Below are 18,029 nucleotides of genomic sequence, written 5' to 3' on the forward strand. Positions count from 1 at the left end.
ATCAAATTTACTGTCCTCTTTCTTCATGGGGAGACTACAGGGCCTTACACAGAAAAGGCAAATGCTTTATCATAAGCAAACGCCTATCCCTAGCCCAACACATGGGATCATTAGGCAAATTTATCTTATTACAATCAAATTTGCATGAATTTGAATTTCTATAATAAGAATTGTTCATCTGATTGCACAATTTTTCCCCTTTAGTACACCCTGCAACCAGAGCACATATAATGATAAAACATCTGGTGCATCATAAAATTACTAAGTCAAGACTAAGTGTTCACTTTTCTTTCATTCTTCTGAAATACTGCTTATCATAAACAGGAAAAAAAAGTATCTTGCACTAGTCTGTTTCCTTGAGAGTCTTAAGAGAATAGACATGCCAATAAGGTAGAGAGTGATAGCAATTGCATGTCCAAAGCACTTGTAATAAACATGCTTGTTATATACTATAAACCCATTAAGGGTCACATTCTTGTATAGTCTTTAATTTACTTTAATTTACTTTAATTTACTATACCAATGAATAATATAATTTTTGCCTAGAATCGCTAGTATTCTCTTACGTAATCCTAACAACAGTTACCAAAGTCTTGCTGTAACATAGTAACTTCGGCTTAACTGTGAATGTAGTGTAACTGTAGAGGTCACATAAGAGGACCATATAATGGGGAGGCACACACAACACTCAGAGTTGAATTCCAGACATCTCCTCAAACAAACAAACAAACAAACAAAACAAAAGAGCTGGAAAGTGAGGCTTCCATAGACATCGTACTCAGTGTGTTTAATCAGACAACAGGAGAACTGAAATCCCCAAAGAACCTGTTGTTGTCAGAGTGCCGTTTATTTCTGTGGAAAGGCTCAGGAGGCTTTTAAGAGAAATGAACACTCAGTTAAGTGTGATTTGTTTGAGTTTGTTTTAAACCAGTGCAGGTCACTGTTATGGTTAAGTAAATAGTAGAGGAGCCCTAGACCGCAAAACTGGAATCAAGTGACCAAGATAAGGCATGAGGGACAAAAGACAAAGGTGGTGAGGAGACAGCAACTTAAAGAAACCATGGAACTCCAAACTGCTTTACAGTTCATGGCTAGGATATCAAGTTCATGTAGAACAAATAAACCAGTACCTCCCTTCTCACTAACTGCCATAGTGAGACAGGTTTATTCTTTTTGGGCTTGTACCAAATAACAAAAATTCAATGAAACAATAGAACTTATTACTATAACTAATGCTTACTAAAGCCATGCATATTAAAAAATGAAATAAAAAATGTCTTTCTTAACATGTTTTATAGTATGAATTTACTAGAATTAAAATAGAACAATGGTCAGATTTAGTAACTCTACGTACTTTATATTTATTTAAAACAAATGCCTTAGCTGCAGACCATCTTAGCTCCGAACAGTTGAAATACTTCAGAACTATGGGTGGGATAACATCTACTTAAGTCAAAGCAGTCAGTTGAGGTCACGGCTAATAGGCTGACCAGTAACTAGAGACAAGCTTCAGAAGGCTTGAGGAGGCAGGAAGGCTGACAGACTTACTCTGAAGCTGACGCTGCTGGAAGGGAAGGGGCTGTCCGAACACAAATGGGCTGTGGACTAGGGAAGAGGGAGGTTTTGCAGCTTGATCAAAGATGGAAGGAGCTGGGAGACTGGGCCGTGATTGAATAGAATTCAATATGGCACTCAGTTGATCACCTGCAGTAGGCAAAACAGTCAAAACTACAACTTGTTCTTATAACATCCAAGATGGCAAGTAAACGGTGCTTTTACAACAGTCAAGTAAGTTAACAGTAAACAAAGCCATGCCAATTCAGAAAAGGGAAAGCGGGGGATCACTGTCCTCACATTAGGGGTCTGATGTTACATGAGAGTTGGTTTGAGGTTTCCAATGGACAACCTTCACCAGTCTTATACGGTAGTCAACAGAAGCAAATCAACTAAGATTCATATATAACATTTCCTATTATTTATGACAGAACAAAGGATATTTAAGTTTATTAATACTGTGTTGAGAGAAAGAACGAGACAGAGAGGAATGGAGAGTTTAGGTACGGTAAAAGGTATTTATCCTATGGTGCTCAATAAGAACTAATGCCATCCTCCTTCATCTGCAGAATATTCCATACAGAAAATTTGTACTTCCTAACTTCATTTTCTTAAAATGTATACTCAGTGGAGAGAAAGTATATTTTCAACTCAGCAATACAACTACATCACAGTCATAAGTCAACAATTTCTTCTAGAAATGATTTCTGCTAAGGAAACCTTATTTTTTGCAAAAGCAGGAATTCTTTTGCTACATTTTGTAACTTCTATAATACCAAATGAATGAGTTACTTAATTTAATTGGCATTTTTTGCTATAATTAAACATGAAGGATATTAATAAACTAGTGTAAGAAATAATGTAATTAGATAAAAAACTGTATTTGTGAAAACATGCATTTCAAGTACTTTACATGATGCTGAAAGCCTTCAGTCAGGCCAATGAAGCAACTGACTGGTTAGATTTACTAAATTAAGTAAAAAAAAATCTCAATTGAGCTGCCAAGTGGTACAGATTTGTATGTAATTATGCATTTAAATTACATAAGTACTGACTGAGTTTTTCTTTTTTAAAAAATACTTCAGATTCCAGAAAATATTTTAGTTTATAAAGAATTGTTTGAACTGTTGTAAATCAAAATACTTTTGCAAGCAATTTCTTAAGCTTGTGTAGTAAAAAAAAAAAAAAAATAAAAAGAGAAAATAGTAAAGTTAAATAGTGACACATTTCATCAAATTTAACCTTTGTAGTATTTTCTCAGTAGATATACATATATTCCTAAATGCATGTTATTGTAAATCAATATTTACAAAAGCACTTTAAAAGTACTTTTTATTTCCATTCAATACATGCTTACAGCAAGACTTATATATCTTAAAAAGTGATTTTATTTTTACATTGCTTGATTGAATTCCATTTTAAAGACCCACTCATCTACCCTGAGAGCAGTCAGCAGGGTGAGGCTCACAGTGAAAAGACACATTAAAATAAACACAGATTTGGACACATTGTTCCTCAGCAGCAATGGCAGCAAGTAAGCAGTGACGTTCTCACTTAGGAGTTGAACAATGGAGAACAGGGACCATTAAGAGAACCCAGCCAGCACCTTCTCTGTAAGTTAAGAGAGAGCAGAGAGAATGGAAGCTGCATAAGCCTGTGAAAGCGACTTAGTAAGACAGGAAAGGAAAGCCAAGCCTGTGCGCATTAGTGAACCTAATTATAAACATGACTTTATAATACAGCAATGAAATTTTGCTTTTCATTATTAATTTTTAAATAACTGCAAGTCAGATAAATACAATTTCTAAAACTGGCGTTTGTTTGTTTTGGAGATAGGAACATATGATATGCATGACCTCAAGTCAACTATAGAGCTTAGGCTAGCCTTCTGTCTCTCGCTGGTGCTGGACTTACTGGACTAAGATACTATACCTGGCTTACATAAACTTTAAAAGTCAAACTATTTCCTTGTCAACCCTCCTCCCTTATCCCTCAGTGGGTGGCTGCCTTCTCACAATATTGCAAATTTTCAAGGAATCAAGGTTAGGTGCATTAGAAAGAATATATCTGAATTTATCCATAAAGGCAATTTTGAACCAATTTCAGGAGCAAATTATCCTAGAAGAATTCTTTAGACTCTCCATGATGTTGACCTGTTCATTAATGCATAAGCAGCTATACACATTTTATATTAAAATACTTTAGTAGTTTTGGTTTTATAGATCTCTAGTTCATTATTTATACTAGGTTCAAATGGGATATTTCATGTAACTGTAATCTAACAGAGATTTAAAACCATATATAACTCATAAAGCTCATATACAACGTTCCTAAGAGTACATTTCATTGGACTGTTTAAGGAAATTCTTTGTTTCTCATTTGCATTACTCTCTTAATCACAGGTCATGTTAACAAACTATATACTAGACGTAGTGATTTAGGTCTTTAGAATACAAGTTCAGAATGAGTGCTTTTAAAATAGAGTCAAAATGAGTAAGAAATCCAGGAAACTTAGGCAGAAATTGATATGATACAATATTGTGAAAAAGAACACCTGTTAGGCACTTTGAGTCTTAGTTTTAGTATGAACACCTTTTAATAACAATTTGTGGGAAGGAAAAAAACGAGTAAAAAGTAAGAAAGCTTTCCTCGAGCCTCAGCAGGAAGACTCACACTCAGGGCCTACCTTTGTTATTTCCCAGGCCATAGTCAAATCCTTGGGCACTGCAACTGGCCCCTTTACTGAAAGCTTGTACTGAGAAAGGACTTGGAGGAGGAGGTTGGGAATTCTGATCCAGCAGAACTTGTTCTAGAATAAAAGTCACAGCTATAAAGTTAAATTTTGTTCCTGTTGTTCCCTATTCATATATCAGAGAAAAATCCTAAGAAAGAGTTTGTAATGGTTTGATTTAAAGTAATCCCTCAGGAGTTAGCCCCAGTCAGACCAGCTTAACAGGTCAAAGCATAGTATAAATTTTTGCTTTGGTTAATCAAGTAAATAGGGGACAAAAAACCTGGATATATAGCTTCCTCTTATTACTGAGTATATTTCTGGATAAGTAAATCTTATTGCAAAAAATTTACAATTTATAAAAATAAATTGGACACTAAATTAAGAATAAAGACTACATATATGAATATATGAATAGATATATATACTTGTAAATTCTAGCTTGATATCCTAACTATGATGTTTTAAACAAGCTAGTATTTGCATAAGCCTATAATGAGCGAGCTAGTAAGCGTCAGAAGTGTTTACAAACTGAGATACAAAGATGGCCTGCCCATAAGACACTGAGCTTAAAGAAAGACTCTGAGAAAAAAGTCTTTTCAACACCAGCAAAAGGGGGAGAGGGTCAAGACAGAAATCTTAGTGATATCAGTATTGAAAAATAGCACTGAAAGCTTATGCCAACAACCAAAAAATGCACACAAAGATGCTATGCATATATTCAACATTCCTTTCTTGAGAGGAAATTTATCTAAATGAGATTTCCTCACACAATACTTAAATTAGTTTTGAAAACTGAACTTCCGGGCTGGTGAGATGGCTCAGCGGGTAAGAGCACCCGACTGCTCTTCCGAAGGTCTGGAGTTCAAATCCCAGCAACCACATGGTGGCTCATAACCATCCGTAACAAGATCTGACACCCTCTTCTGGAGTGTCTGAGGACAGCTACAGTGTACTTACATATAATAAATAAATAAATCTTTAAAAAAAAAAAAAAAGAAAACTGAACTTCCAGCTCATGGTAGGAGTGAAACTTCAGGCCCAGACTTGCAGTGAAGAGTGAGGTATACAAATTAATGTTATTAATACAAAAGCAAGTTGTTCTTATTTTTAAACAAAGTCACATAACTACACTCTCAGTATTCTTGTGATTTTCTCCTTTATGGACATTCATATAGTACTGAAGTATTTTACAAGTCAATTTTGTTAGCTGTACGATGTTTAAACTTTTAGATTTTCTTTTACTTAAAAAATAAACATTTGAAAACCTCTTTAAGGAAAAGATAATGCAATAAACATAAAAGGTATATATACTAAAAGTTTCATGAAAACGAATCACAAATTGAAGCCAACTTGCCATCTTCATGCCGTAGGTACTGGTTTCCGCCTCTGTCTCTAGCTAAGGACCATGCCTCTCCTTCATCACTCTCACAGAATTCTACCATGCTGTTCTTATCCAGCTGCACCCATGCACCTTCAGAATTGGTTACCTGGTACATAACAGAAAGCATGATTGATTGGCTTAACTCTCTCAGGGCATTCAGGTGAAAACCAATACAAAGCTTAAGTGTTTCTGAACAATGCAATGATTCCAACACATGCCTACTGTGAAATTAGTTTCTGAAATTAAGACCACAGCCTGAGGTAAGACAATTTAAAACATCTGTGAAATACTGTTTATATAAGCCTTTAATTAAAATAATATCCTTAACGCATAAAGGTCACCTCTGCATAATTTCAAGTATGCCCAAAATCTAAGGCTTATTTTTTAGACCTAGAATGCCTAAGGAAGTAGAGGCAGTCTTCCTAGGTGCCTACAGTGTAAGCTGAAATGCCCCTGACCCTGAGAAATAGCATGACACACTACATCTTGAAGCTTATCTGTGGAGGCAAATGCCACAGTGGTCTAAAGAATAATTTTATTTGCTCAGGACTTCAGTGAGACCTGTGAATGGGAACAAAAAAATGGAAACTTTTGAAGGGTCACATCTCCGTACCGACTCCTAGAAAATGTTGTAAGTGCTGACAACTCATAACATAGTTAGAATAATGAAAAGCTATATCCAAATGCGGAACATTTATATACAATACAACTTAGATATTAATATAAACAATGCAAATATTGTTTTCACAAGATAGTTATGAGAATAATTTTTTTAAAGCACACATAATTATGTTAGTGTTTCCAAACCAAGTAAAAGTCAACAACATGAACATTTAAGAACCTGAGATGGAAATGACAGTCTGGAAGGAAAGTGATGCTTGATTACATTACAACAAAAATGAGTATCATAAAGTCATGAAGCTACAAGAATCCATACCTCTCCCACTGCTTTGACTTTGTTTCCCAGAACTAACATTCCAATTGGGATACCTCTAAGGTTAGGGCAGCTTCTGATGTTGTGACCTGAAGGCCCCGTCTTCACTACCTTGTACATGCCTGGCCCGCCTCTCAAGAACGGGTGATCTCGTTCTTGCATTGTTGCTTCCTGTGGGCAGCAGGAGTTCATGTCTTTGAAAAAGTCATCAGTATTACTTTTAGGTTCCTGAAAAAATTGAATAGGAAAAGAAAATAAACAAAATATAGTCTTTTACTACTTTCATAATCTTATTAAGAATTTTTGGAGCAAGTCTACAAGATTTCCAGTTAGGAATATATAATTAAAATAATAGCTAACACTAATATTACTAAAGAAACCACTCAATTTTAAACATTGATATTTAAAATAAATTTGAGGAGAAAAAAAAACAGGAACAGGAAATTAACTGAATTTTTGTCTCTCGTGCCTCCAAATTTGAGAAATGTAGTACTGTAGTACATAAAATAATGCTTACAAGATCTTAGCAAGCCTCAGGACAAATGAAAGTATCTTTCTGGATTTGCTAGGCCAGCACTATTCTGTGATATATCAATGCTAGTGGCAGTAAAAAAACAAACAAACAAACAAAAAAAAACAAAACAAAAAAAACATATTTTTAGTAGAGAGGAGAAATTGGCACTAAAAATACATTTTTAAAGAAAGTAAACTGTATTCCAATTTCTATATTTAAAAGTATTATTTCTAAATGAAAAGATTCTGCTCTGTATTTCCTGTTGAATGTCAATACTGTGATGAAATATTTCCTATGGAACAAACAGGGCAATATAGCAATGTGCATACACTGGCATTTTTCTATTCCCATATTACTGTTTTCTTTGTGGTGTTGATGACTGGACTCAGGCAAGTATTGAATTACAATTACACTTCTTAAAGAAAAACAAGCCTACCTTTAAATATTGTATTATGAACTCTATGAATTGTATTTACATAGAGTTAGAAAATAACTATAATGAGACACACATAAATTTAGGAAAAAATAAGAACAAAGTTATATAAATAATAATAATAGTATTACACATGATAAACTTTATAGCAGATTTTTTTGTTTCTACAAGTATCTTTATATTAGCAGATGTATGTTCAATATATTCAATATATATATATTACATATAACCTAGGCTCCTCACAATATACTTTGTAAATCACCTGGTGGTAATGAAAGACCACAAATTTTTCCTGAAACAAATATATACTATGGCAATAATTTATTTACAATTATTATAACTTTACTGCATATATCACTGCTATTTACATATTGACAACTTACTGGAAATGAGACCATTAGTGACTCAAAAATACTAGATTTCTAAGTAAACTAAACTTAAATTAGGCATTCATATGATCATTTGTAAAAATCTGTATATACACGTCTATAAATGTAAAGAGAACATTAAAAATAAATTTAAAGGTATACTAGGATATAAACTTTGAACAGTGCTAGTATAATCACAAGATTTTTGAATAAACATTTAAAAATTGCTACTTCTCAATGGTAAACTTCAGTAAGTATATTATGTCAGAGGAGGAAACTTTTATGCTTTTAAAGTTTCATGTTGACACTAAAAATAACAGCAAAATGCACAACCTGAGCATGAAAACTACTTGAGTGTTACTCAGTGATCTCCCTGTGTCATTAATTAGATTTCAGGGTAACAAAGGGGAGGAGCTAGGCATGACAAAGCTGATGCTCCCGACAGCCTGTCACCAAGGTCATATAGGAAAGTCTTAGTAGACAGTTCATATTGTCCAATCATTAATGAAGCTATATAGAGTTACTAGAAAACAATGCATTTTTTCTGAAAGATAAAAAGTTCTTTTGTATTAAACCATATGAAAATAATTGGTGGACATAAAATCGTAACTGTGCATGTCAATCTTAAGTAATCTTAAAAATTACATTTTTTTCAATATACAAATGTGAAACCGTATACCAGACTATAACATTGGTAAATTTGATTCATATATAATATATATTTATATTTATTTGTTTATTTCTCATTCAATTCCCAACCCCTTATTTAAAATAGTCAAAAGGACAATTCAAAAGAACAGGCTGGGGCTACATAGAAGAGCTTTCAGACTACACCACCACTACCTATGTGAGGTCATTCTGAACAAAGTAACTTGGAGCAAACTGTTGGAGGAACCCCTGCACCTGGGCAGCCCTGTGAGCAAGCAAGCAAGTGCTCCTTCATTTCAAGTCATAGGACACTGGAGGAAGAGGAGAGGGAAACTCAATTGCAGCAATTTGCACAGATTTTCCCCCCTGGTAACTTTTCAGTTTACTAATTATAAGCAAAGCCTCAAAGACAATGTCAATCCTGTTGCACATGCTGAGACACCTCGAACATGCTTATTGTTCCTTACAGTTAACTCACCTGGGGGAAAAAAGCTTTGGAAGTCCATGAAAATACGTCCAAATCCCTGACTCCTTGGCTAGCATTAAAGATATTCTGAGTGACAAAGTTTAAGAAAGAAAAATATCAACAAGGAAAGGGAACAGAGTATCATCTGTAAGAGATGCGTTCACAGTAACATTTCCTGAGCTCCAGCACAATTTTGCTAAAGTGAAACTGAAGCCACCTGAGTAAACCACATACCAAGGTTCTGAAAAATAAGGTTTGTCAAAAGCTCTCCGTAGATGTAGTGTGTCATGCCATTTATTAACATCAAGAGCAGATTTTGCTATTAAGGCTTAAGAGTCAGTGTAAGAAGGAAACCTTGAAACGCTTAAATGAGAATAGTATTTGTTCTAGTACAAGCCAGATCTGTTTTATGATAGAAAATAATCTATTGTTTTATAAAGACATCAACAATGGAGACTACATAGAAAATGCAACTCTTACAAATAATAATGGCATGTATGTAAATCATCACTTTTAATATCAAAATTAAAAAAAAACCCAAATTAAAAAATCATTAAAATATTTCCTCCCTATATAAACGAAAAAAGAAAAAGAAAAAGAAAGAAATACAAAGAAAGATCTTAGCAAATGTTTCCAAAAACTACTTGTAAAAAAATTCAAGAAAAGCATAAAGAAACACAAGCTTAATCTTTTATCAAAAGACAAATAATTGGTTCATCTCAAAGTCTAGGAAATCATAATCATTCAGGATTTCCATATTGAATTCCAAAGTATTTTGTTAAAGGACAATTACTTTGTGATAACGCAGTCCTATTTTCACAAACATTCTAATAACAATCTATGTAATGCATGGTTTGCAGAGATACATCACATGACCAACCTATACTTCACTTTACCTAAAACTCAAATATAATCAATATGCAGCAAACATACCATAAATGTATTGCTTATGTAAAGACTGTGTTAAAAGGTTATTCAAACAAGGCACTCAAATGTTAATTGAAGTATGTTTCACTGACGACTTTAACATGAAACAATTATTAAAATTCTTGATCACTTATTCTATTTTAGACAAAATAAAGATATTTACTTCTTTATTTCCTTAAATTATGTGTGGGTAGATACAGAAACATATATAGACATACATATACACATTTATAAATAGTAAATTATATAATATAAAACATATAAAAATGAGTTTCTAGTAATGTGTCTGCAAATAAAGTTAAAACATGGAAACCAAAGCCATTATCCTCTAAGTTTGGAATGCATGGTCAGCAGGTCCTCTCTATTTAGGTAAAGTGAAATCTTTACAAAGCATTTAAAAATGCCATGCTGAATGAAAATGATACACATATTGGTTGTTCAATGTGCATGAAAATGTGTCTGTCAGTGGCTGTTGTCCCTGAGAACAGTGATGCAGATATTTAGATATAAAATGCCAATATTAAAAAGCATTTTCACATTTATTATATATGACTTTAATACTAAGAGCACCATGACAAGCAAGTGTTAAAAAACAATGCAGATTTACTCAGTATTAGAGAGGAATATCGTGATTTTTTATGCTTGTATCTCTCTTTAATTTCATTGTACAAAATTAAGGGTTTGCTGAGTCAGTAACATGTACAATGATATTAAAAAATTTAGCTAATACTATGGCAACAGATTGTCAGTGAAAAAAACTGTTTTTTCTAATTATATATAAATTCTAATTTTACATATTGTGCTTTAGTTCCTATAATTGCAGAAAACTCTCAAGACTACAAAAATTTACTGTAAATTTAAATTATTTATCAAGTATTAAGACTCACCAAATAGAAATTAGTTTTATTTTGAAGGTTTAAGAATATTTCAGCTAATTATATGAATATTTATCAAAATAGTAATTTATCTAAAGACTCAATTTCAGTTTATTACAAAAGACAAATTATGTTTTCATACTATATAACTTCAAAGATTAATGTGGTACAACACAGAGATACATACACAATAATTTAAATTACTTCTTTCTTAAATCCTATTCTAAAAATAATTTTTCTAAGAATTAGAATATTAATGCATACTAGAAACCTAGCTAAATTAATAAGCTATAAAGTTCAATTTTATGATAAGTTTCTCAAGGCACATAAGACTTTACATAAAGTCACTCTACTAGAAAAGCACAGCACTAAGGGCTGCTAATTTTAAAGCAGAAAAAATATAACAAAATCAATACTGTACATATATTACAGTGTCCTTTTAACTGCTTATAATAATTTAAGGACAACATATTTATTCTGGTTGACTTAAATAATGACTTATTATTAGTATTAAAAAACATGCTACTACACAAAAAGACAAACCCACTCACAGACTAAAACAAGGAAATCTAAAGGATGTCAAACCTGTACTGCCAGGTGCTATAAGATACAAGAAATATTTGCAAAGTATCAATACGTGATACTACGAGGGACTCACAAGACGACAAACCTTCCCTTCAATCTACTGCAAATCCTCAGTACTCCTGATTGTGAATATCAGCATACTTTCTTTAGGTGAACAACAATTAGACTAGATAGGAAGCGATCTGTGTAGTGCATGAATAAGTTCAGACACTCTCATTGCCTCTAAAAGAATTTAGAACACACTCATTGGCTTTCCTTGGTATATCTCTTTTCTACTCAACATTCCTTATAATGTATATTTGCCATTTTTTTGACAAAATACATGAAGAATTGGGTATGTAAGTTTTAAATCTTAAAAATCTCCAATTATAAAAATAAACTTATCTAAAAATGTTTTGTGATTTTTTTTTTGGATGTAGTGTTTTTTTTGTTTGTTTGTTAGTTTTTTTGTGTAGCCCTGGATGTCCTGGAACTTGCTCTGTAGACCAGGCTAGAGGCTAGCCTTGAATTTTAAGAGTTACTTGCCTCCGACTCCTGAGTGCTGGGATTAAGTGAGTGGTGTGAGTCACCACTGTCTTCTATGTCATATGATAGTTCTTTAATGTCATACCCATCTCTTTACTTACATTTTCCATGATGTATAAATTTTGTTGTAACTAACTTTATAGCAGTGGCTCTCAACCTTTGAGTCACAATTCCTTTGTGGGCTACATGTCAGGTATCCTGCATATCAGATATTTATACTATGATCCACAGAAGTTGTAAAGTTACATTTATGAAGTTGCAATGAAATAATTTATGGTTGGAGTCACCAAAACATGAAGACCTGTATTAAAGTATTTCAGCATTAGGAAGGTTGAGAACTACTGCTTTACAGTTTTCAAATTAATAAGTCAATTTATTAATTTTTATGTCTATATTATGTATTGTCAGTGTGTCTATATGTGTAACCTCAGGTGACATCCTCAGAACCACTGTATTTCTCCTGTGAGGCAGGTCTGGAGATGTCCCCGCTCTGCCTCCCCGGGGCTAGGGTTGAGCACTAAGTAGCTTGCTCTAGATTTTGTGTGAGTGCTGGAGACTGAATTCAGGACCTCCCTCAGGGAAAGACTTTAGTGACTGAACTTCATTTTAAAACTTTAATTGACTTATTTGCCTTCTAAGTTATGATAATCATTTACATTTAATCACTAGAAATATAAATATTCATACTTACTTAAATTGGCAGTTTATCTTAAGTATTAATGATATGAATAATAGTTCTATTACTTTGAATTATACTACTTTAATTTCCTCCTTTTTCTTCACATCTGCCTTAGATATTATCTCTTAAGTTAAGCCATTAAACAGCTTATCGCAAAGCAGCTTAATGAATTTTGCAATTATTTATCATTTTGTAACTATACTTACACTTATCTCTTCATTATACCAAGGTGTATTAACATGAAAACATACACTTTGGAATCACATCAAGTGGGGCTCTAGCATCAGTTCCACTAACACTTAAAATCTTGGAAAAATGAGAAAATACATTTAACAAGACAGTGTCACAATAAGAATGACATGACACAAACAAGGTAAGAAGCACACATATATGTCAGAAATTATTTTAAGCACAATGATTATACAGACAAAAGCACTCAACTTAGATATCAAGCAATACTGAAAGACTACTGTGAGTAAATTACAGTATTTAACACTGTAAAAACAGCAAACATGAATGGCAAGCTTTAATTAGTCCTTACCACTAAGGAGCTTAAACCTGAAATCAATCAATCTCTCTCTCTCTCTCTCTCTCTCTCTCTCTCTCTCTCTCTCTCTCTCTCTCTCTCGCATGCATGCACACACACACACACACACAAATAGGTTGAAGATAAAGGAAACTAAATTCAATGAATAGTTGGAATGAAAGAATTAAGCCCTTTTCACTCTAAAAACGTGCAACTTAAAAAAAAGGGGGGGGGGGGAGAACCTAATTTTCACAGTATCTACCTGCTTTCTACCACCATGACAACTAGTTATCAATTTCCAAGAACTGCATACCAATGCTACTTATTAGTAATGTCACAGGAACACTTAGTGAAGAAGGAAAGTTATATTTTAAAGTAATACTTTCATGATAGCACTCTAGTAAACAGTGACTTAACCACTCTACTGCAATATCAAGGAACTAATGATTCTCTCAGTTTGAGTTACTATCGCTAGATATAAGTCTAAAAATCGCATCTTATATCAACACAACAGTACTGTAAATCAAAACAAAGGATCCAGAGATAGACATAACACAGAAATAACTGCAAACTATCAACATAACAAACCCATATTTACACCAGTTTCTGAGTGCATAGTAACTCGAGTTTCTTAAATATTGGGTGAAATTCATTTTAATTAGCATTGTGAATAAGAAAAAAAAGTGTAAGCATTTTACTTTCTTACTTCTTTGAAAGAAATTAGGCATGTTTAGTTTCCATTTCTTACTTACTACTACTGACAGCATTAAGAGCCTTATCCCACTTTCATTACACTGAAGCCCTTAAGCACTCAAGTGCCTTTGAAGTGAAGGTGATATAGGGACCAATTACCTCAGAACTGAAAAGCCTTAATTAAAGAAAGTTCTATAATGAGGATAGAGTGCAACTCTGATGCTTTTAAAAACCATCTTTCACTTACGTCAACAGGGACCAGAAGGCTCTTGCCAAGATGCTGGTTAAAAGAGAGGCACCAGGCTTCAGTGTAACCGTTCATGTTAGGAACATACTTCTTTATTGTCTCCTCATTCAGTCTCAACCACACGCCATCATCATTGTGGATCTAGGGGAAGAAGAAAACAAACAAGCTAGCCTTCCTGAAAGCAGCAGGGAGCTCGTGAGGGCTGAGGAGGAGCAGAGCAGGTCAAGAGGGTGGGAGTGCAGATTCTGCATCTCTCTGTGTTAGGAGAAGACAGATGTGGGAGAACTTGAGGCAAGGAACATCAAAGCAGCATGGTCATTTTCATGGTGACACTGTGAAAGTAACTTCTCTCATGAATTAAAAGCCCAAGAAAATCACACGTAGGATAAACAATCTCCCTTCCAAGTACTAACCAGGACTGACCCTCTTAGCTTCCAAGATCAGATGCATTCTAAAAAAAGATTCATTTAAAAAAAAATGAGGGGGGCTGGAAAGATGACTCAGCGGTTAAGAGCACTGACTGCTCTTCCAAAGGTCCTGAGTTAAAATCCCAGCAACCACATGGTGGCTCATAACCATCCATAACAAGATCTGGCGCCCTCTTCTGGAGTGTCTGAAGACAGCTACAGTGTACTTTAATAAAATTAATAAATAAATAAATCTTTTTAAAAAATGAGATTAAATATGTAAGCTGTTACATGAGAATAGATAAAGATAGCTTAAAACTTTTTTACTTTGGGGTTATATTTCCCTTATGTGTTTTCAGAATGTAAAATAAAATCTAAATGTAAGGGAAAAAAAGATAATCTAACAGCAAAATTAGCCATTTCTCAAGAGAATATGTTTTGTATCCAGGTTACTTGGCTGCACTGCAGGGAACTATTCCTTGGACGTTACAAGGTTAAAGCAATCCAAGAAATATATTTCAAAACAATTATAAAATTCATTTAAAATTTGTCTATGTTTAGAAAGTTGTATTTCTATAGGCTCTGATTACTATGTTCAACTGGTTTTTATCATGCTCAAAGTACAATTTTCCCAGTTTTTACTGAATAAGGAGGATAAATATGAAAACCTCAGTGAACACATCCTATAAAATTTTTTCAAAAGATTTCTCAAACTCTTGGAAACACAGGATGTAACTGGCTTCCAACTATCAGCCATGCAGAAAAGCTTCCCCAGCCTCCCACCGTATCTTTCTAAATGATATCTTTTTCTAATAGGTTAGTATAGATAATTATGTTTACCTAAATTTTATTATAGGCTACTGCTGTCAGAAATCATGAGTAGAATTTTAGGAAACACTATTCATAGTAATTCTATGAAACTCAAGTTAGGAATGGGTTATTTCATTTGGAGTTATTGACAAGTGACTCAAAGACCCCCCAAACATTATTAGGCTACTGCCAATGTTCTTGTGACCCTCCAGAAATTGACAGTAAGACCCTATTGCTGAAGAGATCACATATGTGCCTTATAGAACACAGAGATATCAAAGCTGGTGCTCGCTCGGAAGCTTCCTCACTAGTGGCTACCTCTCACAGTGTTGGAAGGTACCAGAGGAGGAAAGGAATCTCCATCTTACCCAGCTGTAGCACGATTGGGTAGACCAGGAACCTGTGACTAGATAGGTCACAGGCCCTAGAAGAGAGTGCACTACTATTACCATACTAGATGGACACAGTATTAAAGTGATGCCTAACTGACCTATAGATGCGAGCACGTCTATCCAACCTCAGTAGCTGCTTTGTTTGTTTGTTTTTTGCTTTTCTGCAGATCATGATGATTACTCACTTCTGTTCAAGATGCAGAGAAGAGACTGCTCAGTCTGAAATGGGCCATCTACAGCACATTCCCTCTGCTTAAGTCTCAGGAATCATTTAGGAAGACTGTAAGGAGGGATTGTAAAGGCCACAGGTGGTAGATGATGACAAGACAGTGCAGCTGACACACAAGAACTGATGGTGGTTAAGAAAGCATTAACAAGACCCTCAAGAGTTCAAGACAGAAAAAAATCCTAGCATGGAGAATGGTCCCACACCTCATCTAAGAAACTACTGGCAACTGGTAGTTTCTGGAAGAGGGAGAGTCAGTTGTCTTTAAGGGTGCAGCCCCTGTTAGTGGAACACTTTCCAGTGAAGACCATCAAGAGGTTAGGGCCAGCATAGCTTGGACTTGGTGGGATGAAAGAACAAAAGAAGGGCTAGAGCGATGGCTCACTGGGGAAGAGTACTGGCTGCCCTTACAGACTCCCTGAGTCTGATTTTCAGCACCTATTTGGAGACTCAAAACAATCTGCAACTTCAGTTCCAGTGGATCTGATGCTTTTCTCTTACCTCCACAGGTGCACATATGGTACATAGACATACATGCAGGCAAAACACCCCCCCCCAACACACAAAGTGATTAAAATAATAATAAAAAAGCAGAAAGAAGACACAAAGTTGGGAAGGTTGGGAAGGGTAGATGTATTTGGGAGCAGTTGCTGGAGGAAATGAATATGACTAAAATATTTTTTAAGAAAAAAATCCAAAAGAACTGATAATAAGTTAGATAAAGAAGTTCCTAAACTGTTTAGAACCCAATAACATTAAAACATAGTTTTCTTGTTATTATGCAAATACCAAAAAGATTTTCTGTCCAAAATAAACTACTCATACATATTAATTAATTACCTCATCAATAAAAGTGATAGTTCCATTGACTTTCACTATTCCAATCTGCTCACTCTGAAGGGAAGGGTGGCTGCGGATGCGGAGACCAGCACTGTCCTTGGCCACAAATTTTCGAATCTGAGAAAAGAAGGATTTGACAGTGGCAGAGAAAGCCCAGACTCTCAATACAGTTAAAAGAAGTACAATCTCAACATTTCCTCACAGTCATCTGTAGCTGGTTTCCTTAAAACAGCAGGAAAAGTATACTTCTAAGTATGTAAGAATACTTGATATCAATGATTACTACATGTATGATTACCCACTTTAAGTAATGAAGATATATAACAAAAATATAAAAGCTGACTTTTTAGAAGGACAAAATATAAATTAGATTCTCATAGTTTTTAATAGATTGCTCAAATTCCTTTAGCTAGTTTTTAGATATAAGAAAATTAATGTTTCTTTTAATGACATAGATTGTTTTAACCTTGAATTCGCATATGTAATTTCAGTAGACTTTCTGTTAATAGTATACTTTTAATATAAGCATGAACAGAACACTCAAAAACAATAAAAAATATATAAAGAAGCCAAAAAAGCAAAATTGTACAATTTGAGAGGAATAATTCCTATGAACTTGCTCTTCAGACTGATTTGGGGTTTGGGGATACTGGGAATTAAAATACTACAATAAATCAAGTAAAAGATATTTGAGAGCTACTTTGAGGCATGAAAAATTTCAGTCTCTGACCAGCTCTACTTTTGCTTTGTCCTACACTGACCTTATTTGGCTGAGGGTCAGCCTTGGGCTTGACTAGCTGTGTTCCTGGAGGGATCATCCCCTTTGGTGGATCTTTGACTTTTACTTCAAGGCCAGCATCTGCAAGAAAAGTAGAGCAATTAACATTTGACCACTCAGGTAAAAAGACTGTGAAATCTAGCCCATCATAGGCTATTTTAATTTTTATTTATGTATATGGTTTTTCCCACCATGTATGTCTGTCTGGTCACCCATTCATGCCTGAGGCCTGCAGAGGACTGGATCTGCAGGTGTAGCAAGCCAGCATGCAGGTGCTCAGACAGGAGAGCAAGCACTCTGTAAGTGCATTTGGCACCCTTAATGGCTATGCTATCTCTCCAGTCCCACACCATAGACTGTCTTGAACAATTAAGACAAATACCTACATTTGCATTTTTAAAAAGAGGTGACTGAGAATTCTATCAGACTTTCAAAGAAGACCTAATTCCAACTCTCCTCAAAGTATTCCACAAAATAGAAACAGAAG

The 18,029-nt window shown here is 34.4% G+C and overlaps 1 protein-coding gene across 11 annotated transcripts in view; it reads right to left on the reverse strand.

Annotated features, from left to right (window-relative positions):
- Mycbp2 (MYC binding protein 2) overlaps positions 1-18,029 on the reverse strand; it is a 230,396-nt gene that overhangs the window by 55,245 nt on the left and 157,122 nt on the right. For 7 of the 11 annotated variants that reach the window (XM_021203101.2, XM_029541562.1, XM_021203102.2 and 4 more), the window contains 8 exons: positions 17,526-17,623; positions 16,765-16,881; positions 14,090-14,230; positions 9,045-9,119; positions 6,607-6,831; positions 5,643-5,775; positions 4,241-4,363; positions 1,549-1,704 (listed from right to left, as the gene is read on the reverse strand). In XM_021203101.2, the coding sequence (XP_021058760.1) occupies positions 1,549-1,704; positions 4,241-4,363; positions 5,643-5,775; positions 6,607-6,831; positions 9,045-9,119; positions 14,090-14,230; positions 16,765-16,881; positions 17,526-17,623 (1,068 nt within the window). The remainder of the gene's footprint in view (positions 1-1,548; positions 1,705-4,240; positions 4,364-5,642; positions 5,776-6,606; positions 6,832-9,044; positions 9,120-14,089; positions 14,231-16,764; positions 16,882-17,525; positions 17,624-18,029) is intronic. The other 4 variants (XM_029541561.1, XM_029541563.1, XM_029541564.1 and 1 more) reach the window with 4 other exon arrangements.

This window comes from Mus pahari, chromosome 8, assembly GCF_900095145.1.
Source record: "Mus pahari chromosome 8, PAHARI_EIJ_v1.1, whole genome shotgun sequence".
NCBI classification, from domain to species: Eukaryota; Metazoa; Chordata; class Mammalia; order Rodentia; family Muridae; genus Mus; species Mus pahari.